Here is a 19,611-nt window from a genome sequence, read left to right as displayed (position 1 = left end):
CTCTTCAGAACTCAAAGTACACCAAATTTAGCCTCTCATCTCAGAAACCTTCCCATACACTTAAAAAAGTTGTAGTGCTTATGTGAAAACTGTGATTATGACACATCTGAGCTGGTCTCCCTCGTTCCCCTTGAGTTCTGAATTCCTCCTCTCCTTGCCCTAATTTTATCCTTAAAACAGAAAGTATTGGAGGACTTGGGAAGATGTTTCCAGCCCTGGAAGCAACTCTCCCAGCAGAGATTCTGGTTTGCCTCATAATTTAAACTAAACTGACACAAGAAATATTTTTTCTCTACTGCATTTTAACAATCAATAATTGAGGATGCTTGTACAGGAAAGCACCTTGTATTTGTGGTTCATGCTGTCTGCTCACATCTCTGTGCTGCTGTCTGTCTTGTGTGCATGTGTAAATTGGCTTGATATGTTTATCCATGTTGTCATGTCCCTTACAGCTGCTGCTGGTGACAGACACATGCTGCCATGGGATTTGGGCCTGTCTCTCTGGAGGATGGTGTCTGTGGAGCTGCCTGGACAGCCCTTCCAGACTCTGCTGTTATTTCCCCTCCTCTCTCTCCTTATTTAACCCAAGATTTCTTATTTGTCTGTGTGCACAAAAATAGCCCAGCAGAGTCTCTGCTCATTTTTGTCTTCTGATCCATATCTGGGTTTTTTTTTGGGTCTAAATACAGCTTTCCAGGAGGGATTTTATTGCATCAGTACAGCTGTTGTGGAAGCAGGAGCTATTGAAGAAGCTTTTAAGAGCAGAAGGTGTGGAGTGAATAAGTATTCTTGGGTTGGTACTCCAAGTATTCAGTGTTGCTCCTTTTGGAACCAAAGATAAGGAGGTTGCTATTTAAAGATCTCCTTTCAGTGTGGTTACAGGAGTTCTCTGTGCCTCGCTGTGCTCTGCTCCTGACTCCTGGTGCACCCATCTGGGATCAAGGGAGAACTTCAGGCACTCACCTGCTGCAGGTTCTAGCTGCTACCATCCCAAGGAGCTCACTGGTTTCCTGATGACTCTCTCAAACATATTTTACACAAGATCAACGATATTTTTTGAGTTTTAAACCTTCTCCATGTTTAAATTGGTGACCTAGGAAAGCTTTTGCTCTGTTTGCATCTCTATGGAGTGGGATTAAAGTTCTGCTCTCTAAGGTGCCCAAAGTGGCTGAAAGGTGGTCGTGGGCTCCCCAGCCAGCTGGGCACAGCCCTGGGGTGGTTTGGGCACTGTCCCTCTGTGCAGCACCATCATCCTTACACCCACAGGAAACCCTGGGATGCTGCAGAGAGTTTGCCAGTTGTTATTTCCATTGCTGGCTTCACCAGGAGTGATTTTTCAGGAATACAGTGGAGTTGTGAAGCTGTTACAGTGCTGGTTCTGAGTGAACCTGCATTTTGGAATACACCTGAGACAGGGAATAAATGTACAAAAATGGAAAATGTTTATAAACAGCACTGATATTTCTGGATAACATAACTGTGTGAGCAGCAAAATAACATCTTTAGTCTGCTAGCTCTGGGGAAAAATGGGCTAAGACTCATTAAAGACCGTTCTGACAAGGACCAGAGTTATTGTATTTTCTGACTTTTAATTTTCCCATGGAGAGGCTGAGACAGACTAGTGCTTAAAACAGAGAGCGGGGATTACATTTGAATCCTCTTTTTCACCAAGTAATTGAATTCTGCTTCTTTTTGTGTTATTTGAAAATAACAATACTTGGTGGCTTGAGCAGTTTGAAATCCTTGGGTGGAATGATCTGCAGAACTGTAAACTGTTATCTATGGACAAAAACCCCAACTCTGTGTCTGTGTCCTCACCCAAGCTAGCAGCTCCAATCCTCCTGTTTCTTGTAAGCTGAGAGAAGATACCCTGACATTTAAAAGGAGAATTGCCTCCTTCCTTTACTTATTTTTCTTTTCTAAGAAGAACAGGAAGCACATCCAAAATTAAGCGATAATCCTATTTTTGCTCCTTAACTTTAAAACGGGCTACTCTTAAATTATAAAAATCTAATGTCAGATACCCAAATTGTGCTTAAGGAAGGAGGCGACTGTGTCTGGCATTTTCCAGCACACGCGTGGCCATATCTAACCTAAAATGAGAGGCGCTGGGAGATGCCGGCGAGCAGAGGGAAGCGTGGCTGAGCCCAGCGGCCCGTGGCAGCTCCCCAGAGGTCAGATCTCTGTGTGTTTGTACCTCTCCCCTCCTCCCTTTTCTCTCCCCCTTTCCATGTGTATTTTGTCTCCTCCTCCTCCCGTGCGTGCCCATCTTTGCATCCCCGCTGTTCCCTCCCCTGCCCGGCATCCTCGCTCTCGGGCCGGGCTCTCGCAGGGCCGGGCGCTCGGGGGGCTCCGTCCTTGCTCCCCGCCGATCCGAGGGGATCTCTGTGAGCCAGGCGAGCCTCTGCTGCTGCTGCTGCCGGGGATGTGATGGCATAGCAACACAGCAGCCGGGGCGGAGGAGGAGGAGGAGGAGGAGGAAGGCAGCGGTGCCGAGGCTCAGCATGCAGCCCTGCCCCAGGGGCTCCGCTGCTGATTCACAGCCAGCCCCGCTGCCCGCCCGGACCCGCCGCGCTCGCAAGGTAGGCCACGGCAAAACGCCTGTGTTCCTGCCTGGGCTGGGAAAAGGGAGAATTCGGATGGATGGTTCAAAGTGGGCAATGCGCTCTTTGGGGTGTGCGTGTCCCTTGGCAGCAGCGCTGCCCGTGCATGTGCGGGTGAGGAAACTTGCGGAGAAGGAGAGAAGGGTGTCGGGGTGGGAGCAGGAGAGTGGCCAAGAGCATCTCCAGGAGGGAGAGGCCGGGGAGCAGCTGGGGATGCGGATTCCCGAGGCGAGCAGCAGAGCCCGGCGTGCCCGGCTGCGATGCTTTTTGCTCATTGAAGGGTTATTTACCCCGGCAGTGTTTATTTACCCCGGGCAGGGCGTGTGGTGGCCTTCGAGCATCTTCCTGGCAGGATCAGGGCACCGAAACACTCCTCACGAGCATCAGCCCACAGTCCCAGCTCTGCCCTTCCCATCCAGCACCTTACGCGGTCCAGCCTTGCTCCTTTATGTGTCCGCCCTCCCCTCCCCCAGCTCCTTTCACTCATCCTTCCTCCTCCTCCTCCTCCCCTCAAGGGCTGGTATTGCCACCACTGACCTTCCCCTGGCTGCAGGCAGCCCTGATTGCCTGCAGGAAGCACAGGACCTCTCCTGCTCCCCAGGGCTCTGCCTCCCTCTCCCAGCCAGACAGGACAGCCTGGGCTGTGCTTTCTCAAGATTTGGTGCCACAGATTGTTCCAGGTGCCCAGTCCAGCCTGTTCCCTCCAGCCTTCCCTCCAGCACAGCATCACAGCGGTGGAGGTGCCCTGGTGGAAGTGCCAGCATTGTGTTTGTGGGGTTTCAATGCTGAGATTGCCCATGTGCAGTGACAGGGGTGTGGAGCAATTATTCCCATACCCTTAAATGCCATGCTTTCTCTGGGAGAAACCAATGTTTGTTTGTATTTTGGGTTTTAGTGATGTAAAAAAGGTCTAGTTAGTTTTTGGTCAGTTTGTTTTCCTTGTGCCCTAATCCAAGGTCCCTCACACCTCTCCTGCTGCTGCTCACCTCTCTGCCTTGGACCTGTGGGAGTTCTTGTTTGGTTATTCTCATTAATGGCCTTTCCTGCCTGAGCACAGTGCCCTTGTTGAGGAAGCTGTGTGAGGTCCCGGCCATCAGGTTCAGCTGTTCTGGGGGGTTTTCCATTCTCCTGGAGGGGTTTCCATTCTCCTGGCACTCACATGTGGCTCTGGTGCCATCTCACACCCTCCCTGTGCTGAAAGCTCTTTCCCTGATGCTGTGGGAGCTGTCCAGGCAGGATTCTGGAGGCAGCAGGGATGTGGTGGCTCTCTGGAAAGGAACAGGACCACAGTCTCCCTTTGCAGCACTGTCCAGGAATGTGGAGTGCTGGGAGGGGAAGTGTTGGAGTGTTGCTGTGAGGTGATGTTGTGTTCAGGTCCTCTCTGAGAAGGGATGAGGATCATGCCTCTGGATTAATGCTTGAGGCAGATCAATGCTGCTCTCTAAACCTGGCCAGGGCTGGAGCTGTGAATGGGGCTGCTCAGGTTGGAGTGGCTCTTCAGAAAACCAAGCAAAGTGAGGCAGGGAAGGGATTAAATGAATGGGTTCAAACAAAAGTCCTGAGTTCTGGAGACATATGGTTATTTCTGAATATAGTAATGTTTCTAGAAGTACATTCAAGGTTTCCACTTTAGCCTGGGTGTCTGTGATAAAAGCATAACAGAGGAATTATAAGTCTCATGAAATAAGACATACTGACCAGAAAGAACTCAGTCTTCAAAAAACTCCCATTTTCATAGGTGTATGAAGATGAAACCAATCTTTTCAGAATTGAGCCAAAATTGCTCCATTCCATTTTCCTTTGCATAAGAATAAGGTCATTCTGCCACATCTCAAGTAGGGAAAGGAAATGTGACTCCATGGGGCACACAGCCTGGCCATTAAATTAATGGACTCAGAAGGGCAGAGAGCCTTGTGCTTTGGCAGGGAGTTTATTGTAAAAACGACCTTGGGGGCAAGGCAGAGCATTCAGTTTAGAGAAGCAGGTGCCAGCTCTACATGAGAATGAGAAGCCAAGTGCCAAGGCAGCCAGGAGTCAGCATTGCCTTGGCCATCAGAGCTGAGTGTGGGTGTGCTCTTCCCACTGTTGTTGATCAGTTACACAGCCTGGCAAATGGGTGATGTGCTTTTCACAATGCAGCAAAACTTGTTTGCTGCTTCCAGCAGCAGGGGAGGTTCAGGTGCTTAGAGGAGAAGGGCAAGGCTTGAGGTTTTTACTGGTTTAAATTGGCAGTTTCAGGGCTACAGGAGCCACATTTCTGAAGGAATGTGCAATTTTTATGCTCGTTGCGACCTTCTTTCAGTCATTAAGGAAGTGTTTCCCCCCTGTTCTGCTGTCCCTTTTGGGAGGTTGCTGCCTGCTCTTCTCCTGCTCCTTCTGTCTGTCAGGTCTAGCAGGCAGCAGCTCCTCTGTGTCCAGCCCAGCAGGGCTGTGGGCTCACAGCTGGCTCCTCTGCCTGCTCGAGTCATTATCTCAGTACTTTAAGCTGCTAAGAGAGGGGAAGAGCTCCTAGGAAAAGTGAGCTTTAGAGGGAGCAACTTAAAACCCAGCTGGGAGTCTGAAACGACATGCAAAAGAAATGTAGGTTTTTCAATCTTCCTTTAAAAAAATTCCCTAAGTTATTTTTGAGCCTAGAGAAGGGTAGTCAGTGTTGCATGACCATGTTGTGGGCATACACCCACACTCACCTGGTGAGGTGGGGACATCATCATCACCACAGTTTCCTAGTGCAAAGCCAACTGGGGAAATTTTTCAGTTTAAGGTTGTGTGAGTGTGTGTATTCTGTTGCTTAGGAAAATGGAGAGTGAGTGAGCCAGGGGAAAGGATGCTGCTTCCTTATTTAGATGTGTGGCACCTGTTTATCCATTGAATTAAAATAACATTTTGGTTATGAGCTCCAAGTCCAAGTGGCCATTTAAGAAAGGAGCTCATTAGATGTGAGAGTCCCCACTTGACCCACCCTCGGTGAATAACACATCTTGTGCTGCTTGCTCACCACCAGATAAACTGAGGTTTTATGTTACTTCTCATGCACAGGTGCTTAATTGAAGCACCCTTCATTTTAATTAATAAAGGGGCCCTGGTTCTTTGGTGGAAGTGCAGTGTGATGCCCAGCTTTGGCCTCTGGGATTTTTAGCCCTCAGATGATGGGGTTGGAAATGCTCCCATGTGTGGAAGATTGCTGACAGTCCCTTTCAGGGTACATGGGAGCACATAACACCAGGAAAATGTTCGGATGATTTTTGTGGGAGTGTGTTTGGGTATCTATTCTGGGTTTGTAAAGAGATGGAGATGAAGGGCCAGTGCTCTGTGTTGTTTTGATGTTGATCCCACTGGGACAAAGGTTGCTTTTCTCTCACCAAACCTTGACCAGTGGGGTCTTGGGAAGTAGGTCATCTGGCCTGCGATCTCAGGCTTCAATTATTTACTTGCAAGTGCAGAAAATCATTTTTTTGCTGAAACAGGATGTGTTGTTTAGCTGTCGAGGGAGTCCTGCTGTCTGTCAGCCTGGGAATGCTGCCTTTGTTAGCATCTACATGGGAGCTGAACTCTGAAATATCCACAAGCCTCCCACCTTTCCCCTGAAAGGACACCAAACATGCTGAGCTAAAATGTTATTACTTCTCTGTACAGTAAGTTAAACAACAACAAAGCCATTAACATTTCCAGCAGCAGGGAACATGTTTGTATTTCCACCCTCCTCATGGGATAGAGGCTGAGCTGAGCTGCCTTGCCTCAAGATGTTCCCATATTTTTTTCCTTATAGGCCAAGATCTGAAGTGGAAAGTTTCAGGGAAAAATGTTTAAGAGGAAATTAGGAAATCAAAGCATAAACTATGTGATTGAGAGACCTCTTGATCTGGAAATTCAACATGACACTCTACTGCCTGGGACAGGTTTCTAATCCTGGGGGATGTCTTATAGCCATGGAGGGTCAGCTGCAGTGTGAATTCACTCACTGAACTGTGAATTCCCAAACTGTTTGGGGGAGTTTGAATATGGGTTTCTATCAGGAGGATTTTAAACAAATGCAGCAGAATTGGAGAATTCTGTGCACCATGAGCATCTTCTGTGCATCTTCCTTTTGGCTGGGATGGAGGAGAGGTGCTGGGGAGCTGGGGCAGCCTCTCCAGCCAGCCAGGGGTGCTGCTGCAGCAGGTCTGGGAAGCAGAGAGGGCACAGAGATCCCTGGGTGGTGCAGAGTTGTGTGACAGAGCTGGAGCAGGACTGGCTGGGCAAAGGCTGTTCCAGCCGCCTTTGTCAGACTGCTGGAAAGAGGGGAGTGGGACAGGCTCTCCGGTGCTGAATTTGTAACAAGTAGGAAGAGGAAAAAAAGGCAATTATTTTGGTTTTAGTACCTTTAATGCCCAAGCATTCATCTGTTGAAAAGTAACATCCAGATTTTTGGCTTTCTCATTTTTCAGCTAGAGGATCAACAAGGTCTCAGCTGTGGTAGTGGTTTGGGTACTGAAGTGTTTGGGAGCTCTCACACAGCACTGTGGAACATGCACTGCTTCATTTCTTAGGGTGTTCTGAGAGCAGATTCAAATGTTGGGTGCTTTGTATGAGGGAGGATGCAAAACAGCCCCAGGTAAGGAGGTTGTACCTGATGCCTCTGATCTGACACCTTTGTGCCTGGAGTGGTTCCTCCAGCACAGACAGGTGACAGACGCCAATGGGAAGGGTTTCCCTCCCTGCTGTCTCCACTGTGTGAGTGCAGTGCCCCAGTCCCTGCTCCATGGTGACTCTGCAGCTGCTTCTTGCAGCGCCCACCTGTGGGAATTCTCACCTGAGCCTTGATGCTTGTTCTGCTTGCACAGAAATGTGCCCAGGGGACCAAGCTCACTTTGTATCTGTTTGAACAGCCTGACCACGTTGTTTCCTGAGCCCTCCAAAGGAGAATCTCTCAACTCATTTCAATTAGAGGTTGGAGTAGGCTGTGGGGATGAGAGTTTTTGTTGTCTGCACTTCAATCTGGTTTGAATGATGTTGAACCTTGGCTGTTGTGTGCTAGGGCTCCAGCACCAACCTAAAGCAGAGTTCAGAAGGTGGATGGTGGTGTGGGAGAGGCAAAGTGGATCACAGGTTTGGCTCTTGACAGGAGGAGGCATCAGGCAGCAGCAATTTAGCCAGGAAGCATCCACAAAATCTGCTCCACATGCTGCAGTGCCCAGCCCCAGAACTGTATGAAGCACTGAGGTAGGAGTGCCAGAACTGGAGCTGTTTTGTGTGCCTCAGCAGAGAAGCAGAGCAGATCCAAGAGCATTTCTCCTTGCCTGGTTCCAGCAATAGCAGGGAATTTGGCAGGGGGTCCCGTGGAGCTGCTGCCTTGCCTGCAGACGTGCCTCTCTGTCTGGTTGTCTCTCCCTCCCCTGGATGTGCTCCTCTGTGCTGCCTGCTGTGCAGCTCACTCAGTCCCATCTGGGTTCTCTACCTCTGGGCTTTGTGTTGGCTGCTGCAGAGTGCCAAAGGGCAGCTGAGCACTGCCCTCCACCCTGCTCTGGTGTTCCTGGCAGCGAGGTGATGCACAGGGCACGGCTGGGCACTGCCCTTTGCTTGGCACTCAACTTGTGCTGGGACTGCTGCCTTGGACAGGCTTTAGCTCCCTGTGCCATCTGTGTCCTGATGGGCTCTGCCATCCCTGGAGGAGCACAAGGAGCCTCAGGAGTGCAGCAATGCCTGTCCTTATTTCCATGATGCTGGCAGGGAGTGTGGACACCCCACACATGCATACCTGCAGGAGCAGGGTTCCCCACCCCTGTCTCAGAGTGCACCTGCCCTGTGCATGCACAGCTGTCACTCGGCAAAATGCACTCAGAGCAGAGCTGCTGACCTGCCCAGCACTGCTCCTGCTCTCTGTGCTGGTGGCAGGCACTGCCAGGGGCCAGGCTAAGAGCAGAGAGCCCAGGTGTGTGTGTTTGTGTGTGTGTGTGTGTGTGTGCTGTTGGAGGGCTGGCTGAACTCCTCTGGCCAGCACACACCGCTGCAGTTTCACTGCACTGTGGCACAGGAAAACCCAGGCCTCAGGATGGCAGCTACAGTGAGATATCACAGAACCTCTCTGCAAAATCCATGGATTTCCCTGTCCTGGGGAAGAGCTCAGGGGCATTCCTCTGTCAGGGGCTGTGAGGAAAAATAGCCTTCCACACGCTGAGAATTGTATCTCAGCTAGATTGAGTGTCATTTAGAGGAACAGAGCCCAAATGGCACAAGCACTGGAGGAAAAGGAGGTGGTGCTACCTTCTGTCAGAAATCTTCTGTACCCTTGGGGTTGGGTGTGGTGAATTTGCACCAAGAGGCTGCAGAGCTTTGAAGACCCTGGAATCTATAATGATTAATGTGGGTCTCATAATCCCTTGATAATCCCCTCCCTGCATGGGGGAAGGAGCAGGGATGCACAGCCTGCAGTGTTCATTGGAGCTAATGGGCAGGAGAGGGAGAGGACGAGACCTTGGACCGTCAGCCTGCTGGAGAGCTCAGCACAGGCTGTTCTGCTGCAAAGGGAGAGCATTATAGCTGTAAAAATCACTCAGAGATTAAAAAAAAAAAATCACAGGATAATCTCTTAATGTGTGTAATTGAGGGCAGAGAGGCAGAGGAGGCTCAGGCAGGGCGGTGAAGGCTGTGGAGGTGCCAGGGATGGGCAGCATGCACAGGGCCAGGGGGGTTTCTCCTCAGCTGTGCAGGGTGGCTGCTGTCAGTGCAGGATGTGCTGCCTGATCCTGCCCTGCCCTGCCAAGCAGGAGGGGTCCCCAGCTGTCCAGGTGTGAGGAGCCAGCAGCCTCCTCCCATCAGCATCACTCACTGTCCTGCAAGCAGCCATGAGCTCTGTCTGCTGGAGCAGGTGATTTTCACCTTGTAAAAGTAGGAAAACAGTCACCAAGTCTTCTCTGAGCTCTGTTTCTCGTGGCTTTCCATAAAGCTGAGATGGTGCTGGTAATGAAATGAATCCTTGTTTTAGCTCATTTGGAGTCCAAACAACAAAACCCAGCAGCATTGTGAGCAGAGGTCTCATTTCTGATCTATAGAATAGTCCAGGGGCCACTGCTAACTGGCTTTACAGGTCATGCAGTTCAAAAATGGGGATAATGAAGGGAATTTTATAGCTCATAATGAGCAAAATCTCATAAAAATCCAGCTCACAGTATGAGATACATGAAGCTGGGGCTCTAGGCAGTTTTCCTTCTGAATATAAAAGGAAAAAACATGTTTGAAAATGTTGTCTGTTATGGGGAAATGTCTGTTCTGTCTAAACATAAGTTGTTCTGGATTAAAAACCATACTGTACCACCTGCTAGGAAGAAAGTGAATGTTATCTCAACCACAACTAGAGCAATGGCCATGCTAGTGAGATCCTCTCTCCCTTTCTATAACCATGGGCATCTTGTACAGTTCAAGAAACCCAGCCCTTTCTAAAAGTGCAGTATAGTCTGTGGGACGCACTAACAGCAAATTGCATAACCAGGTGGAAGAAAAGAGTTGGATGCTTAGATGAAACTAGATTGTAGCACCGGTAGAAGTACATTAAATTAAAAATGCTGCCTTTAGTCTCCAGCTGCGCTGCGGGCAGCTGGGAAGGGGCTCTGCTCTGTGAGGAGGTGCAGGCTGACCCAGGCACTCTGCTGCTGCCTTTCAGGTGCTCCATGCCCGTGACCATCAGCTCTGATGCAGCCCCTGGTGATGCAGGAATGGCTCCATGTCCTCCCTCCGTGTCCTGAGTGGCCCCTCCCGGCCCAGGCGCAGCACAGCAGCCCTGCCCGCCCGCTCTCTCAGGTAAGAGCTGCCCCTGAGCCCTTCCCTGGCAGATTTGTGCACATCTTGCAGCTTTCTGGGGGGCAAAGCAGCCCCTCTGCCCTGGGGAAGGGGAGGCTGAAGCTCCAGCCCCCATCCCTCCAGGAGGAGAGCGTGTGCTCTGCTCCAGCACTGCTGCTGCAGAGTGTTCCCCAAAGCAGGGGAGGAGAGACCTGCAGAGCTGGACTCTGAGCTCTTCCACAATAAAGAATCAGAGGCTACTGTAAACACCTCTCATGTATTTGGTTGGGCGCATTTTTCTTTCCTGGAAACTTGGAAGAATGTCAGCTTTTGGTGAAAATGCAGCTTTTCTACTCTTTCTGGTTGCAGAGAGGAGATTGGAAATAAGCCCCTGGTGGGTTGTATTGATGCTGTAAGGCAGAGCAGGAATCTGACCTCTTACTAATCTAATTATCTTGAGGGACAGATCCTGGTGTCCCTCCTCCTTCACCAGGCTCCTCAGCAGAGGGGCAGGAAGGTCTCTGGGGACTCTGGGTAAAAGGTAGAGCAGATGGAAGGACAGAAAGGTGTGCTGGCAGCTGTCTGCAAGGCTGCCTGTGCTCTGCACTGGGCTGTCATGAGGTGCTTTAGCCCCTCTGCTGTGGGGAGAGGCTGCCTGGGCTCTGCCAGGCTGTGGGTCCCTCTTTAGCCCTTGGTCCCAGGGTGCTCTCACCTGTCTGGGCACTGCCAAAGGTTCCCTTGCGCACTGGCAGTGTTCTCCCCAGGACAAACCAGGTCCCAGCTCTGCCTTTTCCTTTTTTGTTGCGTTCCAAGCATGAGAATCAAGGCTGAGCCTGAGGTCTCTCCCTGCTGTGGCTGACCATCAGCCTGGACCTGTTTGCCTCAGGGAGCTGGGGTGTGCAGGAGGGAGGCAGAGCTGCCTCTGGAGAGGCTCCAGCTGCAAGGATGAGGCAGGGACAGGCTCTTGGTGGCTGAGCCAGGGGTTCCTGGCCCCAGGGTGGCTGCTACAGTGCTGCTGTGGGCCAGTGGTGGTTGATAAACAGCCTGGCAAATGAAGTGAGGAGGGAGAGGGATAGAACAGGATGAGCAGGGAAAAGCCTTCCTGACCTGCTGAGCAGGGATCAGAGCCCTGTGGGATTTGCTGGGGGAGAGGAGGGGAGTGGGAGCAAGAGCAGTGTTAATGACAGCTCCCTGTTGGAAGGGCTGCTGTTGGTGCCTAGGAAACAGCTTCTCTGTCCTTGCTGAGAGCTCTGGGCAGGCTGCACACAGCCCTTCCTCACTGCAGCCCCCTCCTGCAGTCTGGGAGCTGCTCTCCCATCTGTTGGACCTGAGGGGTGCTGGGGACAGGAGCTGGCTGTGCTGGTCCCACAGGGAGGGCAGCACCCTCTGGGAAGAGAGGGGGAGATACTGGGAGCTTTTCTTTCCCTCCCTGTAGGTGGAAGAGAGCACGATAAAAATTCTGGGCGTCAGGACTGTGGGGGACACAAGAAGCCAGCGCAGAGCTTTTTGGCAAAAAGAAACTGTTGGCACTTGGTCCAGGCTGGCATGAACATCTGCTGGTACCCAACACTGTGCAGGGACACGTGGGGGACAATAAGGGCAGATCTCAAGAACCTATTCACCTTCTGGGTCACTGAGGCTTGATGGGATGATTTCCTGGATAAATCCCTTTCCTGGCAAACACCCCTGTGTGCTCCGTGTGTGCTCCAGCATTGGAGCCAAGGTCTGTTCTGGGCATCCCAGCACATCCCCTTTGCCCTGCCCTCGCAGGGATGGCTTTTCCAGTGACCCTGTATTGTAAATCAAAGGTGACTCCAACAAAGGGGAGAGAGAATGATGCATCTGGTTCCATCATCAGAAGGCTAATGAATTACCAATGAATTACTTTATTATACTATACTATGTCCATTGTATCTAAACTGAATCTGCCGTGCACTCACTCTTGCTCACAACTGCTCACACTGCACTCATCTCTTATTCTCTCCTGACTGTCCTGTGACAGTCCTGACACACACACACACACACACACACACACACACCTGGCCCTGATAGCCAAGGGAACCAAACATCCTCACTTTGGGTAAACCATCTCCCTATTGCATTCTACTTTAGCACAACACAGCACAGCAAGCGAGATAAGAATTGTGTTTTCCCTCTTCTCTGCTTGTCTCACAGCCTCTTTTCGCTCAGAGGCCGTGTGAATAGCACAGCCCTGCACACACCTGCTGTCCCCTGGGGCTGTCCCCATGGGCACATCCCTGCCCTCGCCGTGCTCCAGGGCAGCCGCGGGCTTGGGGCAGGTTGGAGGCCGCTGGAATGCCACTGGACAAAGCTGGGATTGAGGCTGGCAGGGATGGCTGCCGCCCCCTGCGCATTCCTGGGGGGTCAGCGCCCGGCCGTGCCGGCTCCGGCCGTGCCGTGCCCGCTCCTGCCCGGGGCGCTGCGGGAGCGATGCCCGCTCCTCCAACGGAGCTGGGGCTGGGAGCAGCGAGGGGCACCGGCCACAGCCCGCGGGAGCCACAACATAAACCTGAGACAGGTGAGGGTCCGGGCTGCCGGGGCTCTGGGGAAGGGATGCTGAGGGGATGCTCAGAGGGAAAGTGTTGGAGTGTTGTGGGGTAGCACGGTTGGGATGGACAGAGACAGAGATCTCTGCAGCCAGGGCTGGAACTTGGGGTTTATTGCATTTATTGCAAAGGGCCTGGGTGCAGGGCCCTGCTGGGAGCTGCCAAACACAGCTCAGAGCAGATCTAAGAGAGGGGTACAGAGGATGAGAGAGTAAGAGAGTAAAAGGGTAAGAGAGCAAAAGCATAAGAGTGTAAAAGCGGCAAGCGAGTAAGAGGGGCAAGCGAGCAAAGTTCCTGTTACAATACAATAAATCATCTTCTGTGCTGAATATTCTGATTCTCACTAACTAATCTAGTACAATATACAAATTCTATAGCATTTACATACAGCCTATATGGATCACTACATTACCATGCTGTGTTACATTTTAAACCCTAAAAACTCCTCTTTGGACCCCTTCTGCCAAGCTGTAGTGTCTGCTCTGAACCTTGGACCTGTCTGCAAGCAGAGGGTGTTGTTCCATCAAAAGGGGATTACCTTCAGCTGGCCACACCATTGTTTTGTCATTGTTCAGTAACTAAGAGATGTCAAAGCTTGCTTTCATTTCAATCTCACCTATAGTTTCCATATTCTCAAAATCTTTTGCTAGGCAATCATATTTATAAGGCTTCCCTGTTTCATCTTCCCAACAGGAAAGCATTTATTTCTCTCTCTGCTGGCTTGCAGGGGGTTTGTCTGAGGGAAGCAGGTGTTCAGCACCTGCTCTCTGCTTGGCCACTGCTACGTGATTGTCTACAAGGTTTGGGAGCTGCAGGCGTGGTGGGCTTTTAACTTGTGCAATAAGGCTGGGAGGGCTGGGTTGTCTGCAGAGCTGTGTGTGGTGGCACCCAGGTAGAGCTGATCCTTCCTTTGGAATCCCCTGGGATAGAGGGGAGGGTTGGAGAGTTCCCAGGCACTGACCTACTTCAGGGCCATGAGCACCTGCACATGCAGAGTATTGGTTTTTCTATGTGCAAGCAGCATTTTTAGCTTCAGTGGATCATTATCCGCGGCCCCAAGAATCCTGTGAACTCTGTGGGTGATGGTTTTCTCTGTTTTCTTGGTGTTTCTGGAGTGGCAGGATGGGGAGGCAGAGAACAGCCTGTTGGATGTTTTTAGATGAATCAAACTTAGCACCAGTCTTGGCGATCATTTGATTTTTCTCTGAGAACTGGTGTGGAGGGGGTATTTTTAGCTGTGCAGCCAAATTCCTTGTCTGGTTGTTTTCTCCTGCCTGTTGTTCCCCTCGCCTTGGCTGAATTGCTTCTCCAGACACCTCCACGAGCCCCTGGACAGCACAAGTGACAAGTATGTATGTACACATTCCCCTTGCAAGAGCTGCTGCTTTTCCCCCAAGGCAGCTGCCCTTATCTGGCCTGTTGTATGCTGTTTAGAAAGTACTAACACATTTAATTATGGTTGATTAAGCACCTGGGGATAATTATCTCAAGCGAGCTCTGATATCAAAGCAGCACTCGATCGAAATGCTGCCATTTCTCCAACACAGCTCATTGATGTCTCACTTATGGGGAAGTGTCCATGTGTTTTGCTTAACAAACTGTGGTTTTTGGAGAGAAAATCCCCTCTCACTCGCTGAGTCCTGTGTCAGGGGCTTTTGATGCTGTGTGCTGCTGTCACCAGCACATGCAGCAGAGTGTGTTGTGAGCAGGGGCATGATACAGTGCTGAAGGCTCAGGAGAGGATTCCAGCAAGGATTTGCTGTCCAGGGATCACAACCCAGATTTTCCAGCTGGATGTGCCTCCCTTGCCTGGCTGGGTTGGGATTTGCTGTCTCCTCTCCATGGCCTTTTTGCAGCACCCTTCCCACGGCTGCTCATTCTGGAGGGCTGCAGAGGAGAAGCAGCATCTGTGGAGGAGAAGTGGCTTCTCAGATTTGCCATGCAGGCAGGGAATATCCTGGAGTCTCTGTAGAGGAGCAGGTGGCAAGTGCCAGCACTGGGGATGGCATAGAGGATGTTGGCAGATCCCCTTGGTCCCTGGGAACAGCAGGATCAGCCTCCTCTCGAAGCACAGCAGCTCTGTGTAACATGGGAAAAATCATCATTAGCCCTGCAGGCTCTGTGACACATAAGGACCAGCTCTGGCTTAACAGCTCTCAGCAAGATAAGCTCATTGCTGGATAGCTGAGGAGAACAGGAGATGTGCAGTGAACCCTCCCTTCCACCTTTGCTCTGAGTGCTGCTGGAGCTGCGCTGTCACTATAGGACACGAAAGAACACAAGCTCACACCCTGCTCTCAAGGTGAAGAAAAAAGGGGAGTTAATTTTCTGACTCCAAGATTTATAGTTTTCCAAAAGTGACAGTGGATTGGAGGGTGACAGTGCCACCTCTCCAATGACACTGGACAAACCAACAGTTTATCAACTTTCTCCTCCTCCATAAAGGAATGCAAAACAATGTGTTATTTACAGAAAGTGTGTGAGAAAGTTCACTGCAAGAATGTCAACATCAGAAGGCTTAGAAAATCTTAAAGAAACAGGGTGACAATGGCACTGCATCCCAGGAGTTTCCTGGGTGCTGCTAACAGACCACCTAAGGAGCAGGGCAGCCCCCTTGAGAGTCAAAAATCCAGTCAGGGTCAGGGCAGAGTGGGGTGGGTGTCCCCAGGCAAGTTCCCACAGCACCAGGCAGCAATCTCTGGATGCAGTGTGGTTCTGTTTCTGCGCAGGTTGAAGCCTCCCAGGATGGTGCAGGACCCTCGTGTGTGACCCCCCGGGCTCCCAGCAGTGCTGCCGGGCCCCAGGCCCCTCTGGAGATGAATCTTTGCTGGAACGAGATCAAAAAAAAATCCCACAGCCTTCGGTAAGAGTCGAGCCTGCAGCGAGCCCCAGGCTGGCCTGGCCTCCCAGCCTTGCCTGCTGCTTCTGACTGTCAGGAGGTTTTTGAACTCTTTTGCTTGATGAGCCACATGAATTCACAGTGACCTTGGCTCAGCTCCCCCTCTGGCCCACAGGCTTTTGAACTCCTTTTGCTGGAAAGCATCTCCTCCATTTCTACCCATCCCAAGCTCTCCTCCCTCCCCTCCTTCCCTCCTGCTTTCTGCTGCTCTCTCTGTCCTCTGCCACCCCTGCAGCTGTCTCTTCTTGCCCCATGGCTTTGCCTGCACCTCCTCTGTGCCCATCCCTTCACTGGGAGCCCTCTTGCCTGCATGAGGGGAACATGCCTTCCAGACTGCCAGAGTTTGCAACTCCAGCACGACAGAGAGCTTAACTGGGGCGTGTTAATTGTCTCCTGCCTTAATCCAAGGCTCCTGGAAGCTGCCCAGACATGTAAATGCCATTCCAAGCCCCCCTTGCTAGCCAGAGCAGTTCTGACCCACAGGCAAATGCAGAATGGCTGTCCTCTCTGCTGGGCTCCAGGGTGAGGAATGGCTCCAGGGTGAGGAATGGCTCCAGGTCCTTGTCCCCAGTGCCTCCTGTCTCACCCCACCGGGCAGTGTAGGCTCTCTGCTGGCTGGGGGTCATGCACAGCCTGTGCTGAGGTGTGCTGCCAGTCCCTGGGGTCAGCACCCAGCCACGGTGCTGTGCTTCCCCTCCTTGGGGAACCTGCTCCACTCCTGTCTGTCTGTCTGTCTGTCTGTCTGACTGTCCTTGCTCTCCTGCCAGGGCTCGGCTGGAGGCCTTCTCTGACCACAGTGGGAAGCTGCAGGTGCCTCTGCAGGAGATCATAGACTGGCTGGGGCAGAAGGATGAGGAGCTGTCGGCGCAGCTGCCCCTGCGGGGTGATGTTCTCCTGGTGCAGCAGGAGAAGGAGACACACGCGGTGAGTTCTGCTGCTCCCCTGCTCCTGCCCTGTGTGTGCACAGCCCTGCAGCTGCTCCCCTGCTCCTGCCCTGTGTGTGCACAGCCCTGCCTGTCACTGCCATGCCACAGCAGCCCCTGAGGGACTCCATCTCTGCTCTGAGAAAAGGCAGAGCCCAACTGGTTTTAGACAGCAAACCCACATTACAGCCTCGAGTCACCTGCAGCTGGTAATGGACCCTGTCCTTTGTAGTGACTTCCCTGTGTCCTGCCTCTCACTGGCCTCTGCTTTTGGGATGCTGGAGCCTGGGAAAGCTGGTCTAGGGGCAGTGCTGTGGCTGCAGGAACATGTTATCATCATACCTGGGGTACCCCCAGGCACATCAGAGTCTCCTGCTCCCAAGTTCACAGCATTTTCCTCTCACTGCCAGTGCCTGTTGGGCTTTAGTTGTTTTTACCTTGAAGACAAAATTAAGGTGTTTACTGCTGCTATCCCTCATCCTTGCTGGATGCACAAACAGCCCATCAACAGACAGCACTGGTGTGGGAGCTGCAGTGCAGGGGAGGAGAGGACATGCTAGACCAGCGTGCCTCTGACAGATGTGCTGCTGTTGGGCATCCTGCTGTTCCTCTCCTTGCTCCTGCAGCAGCTGGACCTGTTGCTGAGCAGCTGCTGGAAGGATTGTTAGTGTGGCCATGCTCTCACGGCACGAGTGAAGAGCATCTCCAAGCAGTGCCTCTGAAAGCACCATAAATAAAACAGCTCCTCTTGTGCAGCCCTGGCTCAACACACCATCCTGGGCTTGCTGCTCTGCCTCCCCACTCCAGGCCAAACCTCTGCAGGAGCCACCTTCTGCCAGGTGGTCATTCCTTCCCTGAACTGCAAAAATATTTCTCTTGACACTGACTTCTCTCTGTGCCTCCAGGGAGGTTTGTGCCTTGGGGTGAATAAATCACTGCAGCATTTGTCAAGGGGGCAGCCAGGGCACAGCTTTCTGGCTCAGCCTGCAGTCTGATCTCTGTGCTCTGCTCTGCAGGCTTTCATGGAAGAAGTGAAGTCTCGGGGGCCATACATTTACTCTGTCCTGGAGTCAGCACAGGCTTTCCTTTCCCAGCACCCATTTGAGGAATTAGAAGAACCAACTTTGGAAAGCAAAGGTCTGTGGAGCTGCCCCCTTTTTGTTCTCTGGTTTCACAGCTCCTCCTGGGCTGGCCCAGAGAGGGTGGGATGGAGGTGCCTGTGGTGGCACAGAGCAGCACACCAGTGCTCTGCCCCACACCGTGGTGTGAGACCAGGCTGTGCCCAGTGCCAAGGGTCAGACTGGCACAGAGCATCACACCAGTGCTCTCCCCCACACCATGGTGCCCAGGCTGTGCCCAGTGCCAAGGGTCAGACTGGCACAGAGCAGTGTTGCTGTCCCAGGAAAAGGCTCCTGATGCAGTCCATGATGGGGGCACCTCATGAGGCAGCACCAGATGTGCTCTGGGTTAGCTTTTTAAATGGCAGTACAGCCTGTGAGGATGGAGAAGAGGAGCTGGTGCAGAGACGGATACTATGGATGCTATGGACACTATTATTACTTGTTTTCCTTCCCTTTGCCCAGTTTTCCCTGGATTATTTTATCTCCAATTTCCCTGTCCTCCCTCCACCCCTTACCCCTCTCTGCCCTGGGCTGGGCTCTCATGTTTGCTCCCTCTGTCCCTGCCAGATGTGTCTCCGCGGCACCGCATCCAGAACATCAGCCGCTTTGTGTGGAAGCAGGCCAATGTGGCCAGCGAGCTCTGGGAGAAGCTCACAGCCCGCTGCGTGGACCAGCACCGCCACATCGAGCGCACCCTGGAGCAGCTGCTGGAGATCAAAGGGGCCATGGAGGAGCTCAGCACCACCCTGGACCAGGCTGAGAGCGTGCGGGACACCTGGGAGCCCATCGGGGACCTCTTCATCGACTCCTTGCCTGAGCACATCCAGTCCACCAAGGTACTTCTGACTCTGGGGAGGCTCCAGCCTTGGCAGAGCTGCTCCATCCAAGGCAGCCTCATCACCTGGGATCCCAGGGCCAAGGGCTCCTTCCCACAGCCCTCCTGCTTTGTGAGGGGGTGTTTGGCCAGCAGTGCCCTGAGCACCTTGTCATGTCACAGACCTTACACAGGTACAGTGGCTCAGCATATCTGAGTCATTGTGTCATTGTCCCCTTTTCATTTATCAGGAGTAATCTGCAACCCCCCATTTCACTTATCAGGAGTAATCTGCAGCCCCCATTAAATTTATCAGGAGTAATCTTCAGCCCCCCATTAAATTTATCAGGAGTAATCTGCAGCCCCCCATTTCATTTATCAGGGGTAATCTGCAGCCCCCCATTTCATTTATCATTAAATTTAATTTAATGATCAAGAGTAATCTGCAGCTCCCCATTTCATTTATCAGGAGTAATCTTCAGCCCCCCATTTCATTTGTCAGGGGTAATCTGCAGCCTCCCCATTTCATTTATCATTAAATTTAATTTAATCATTAAATATAATTCAATTTATCAGGAGTAATTTGCAGCCTAGTTAGCTGCAGATTGGGCTGGGTATTTTTTCCCCTGCTAAGATACCCTGTGGCAGGGTTGGTCAGCAGTGGTTTGGCAGTCCCTAGCCCACCCTAGCTTGTAGCAAAGGAATCAGATCCAAGTCCTGGCTACTCACCTACTTCTCTTCCTTCTTCCCCTGCTCTGTGTCCCCATCCCCGCTGCACTCCAGCTGTTCAAAGAGGAGCTGTCCCCCATGAAGGACGGGGTGAAGGTGGTCAATGACCTTGCACACCAGCTCGCCATCTCAGACGTGCATCTGTGCATGGAGAGCTCCCGCACCCTGGAGCAGATCAACACCCGCTGGAAGCAGCTGCAGGT

At 51.9% G+C, this 19,611-nt stretch overlaps 1 protein-coding gene across 2 annotated transcripts in view; it reads left to right on the top strand.

The window, feature by feature from the left end:
• The first annotated feature begins 2,251 nt into the window (after positions 1 to 2,251).
• Positions 2,252 to 19,611, top strand: part of DRP2 (dystrophin related protein 2) — a 30,842-nt gene continuing 13,482 nt past the window's right edge. The window contains exons 1-7 of one of the 2 annotated variants that reach the window (XM_074551790.1): positions 2,252 to 2,582; positions 10,240 to 10,376; positions 15,652 to 15,785; positions 16,589 to 16,745; positions 17,761 to 17,881; positions 18,433 to 18,701; positions 19,463 to 19,609. In XM_074551790.1, the coding sequence (XP_074407891.1) occupies positions 10,269 to 10,376; positions 15,652 to 15,785; positions 16,589 to 16,745; positions 17,761 to 17,881; positions 18,433 to 18,701; positions 19,463 to 19,609 (936 nt within the window). In that variant the 5' untranslated portion in view covers positions 2,252 to 2,582; positions 10,240 to 10,268. Of the gene's footprint in view, positions 2,583 to 10,239; positions 10,377 to 15,651; positions 15,786 to 16,588; positions 16,746 to 17,760; positions 17,882 to 18,432; positions 18,702 to 19,462; positions 19,610 to 19,611 lie in introns of those variants that run through there. The other variant, XM_074551789.1, reaches the window with a different exon arrangement.

This window comes from Zonotrichia albicollis, chromosome 14 (genome assembly GCF_047830755.1).
Source record: "Zonotrichia albicollis isolate bZonAlb1 chromosome 14, bZonAlb1.hap1, whole genome shotgun sequence".
NCBI classification, from domain to species: domain Eukaryota; kingdom Metazoa; phylum Chordata; class Aves; order Passeriformes; family Passerellidae; genus Zonotrichia; species Zonotrichia albicollis.
The sequence above is the reverse complement of the archived record's forward strand: the minus strand, read 5'-3'. Positions and strand labels throughout refer to the sequence as shown.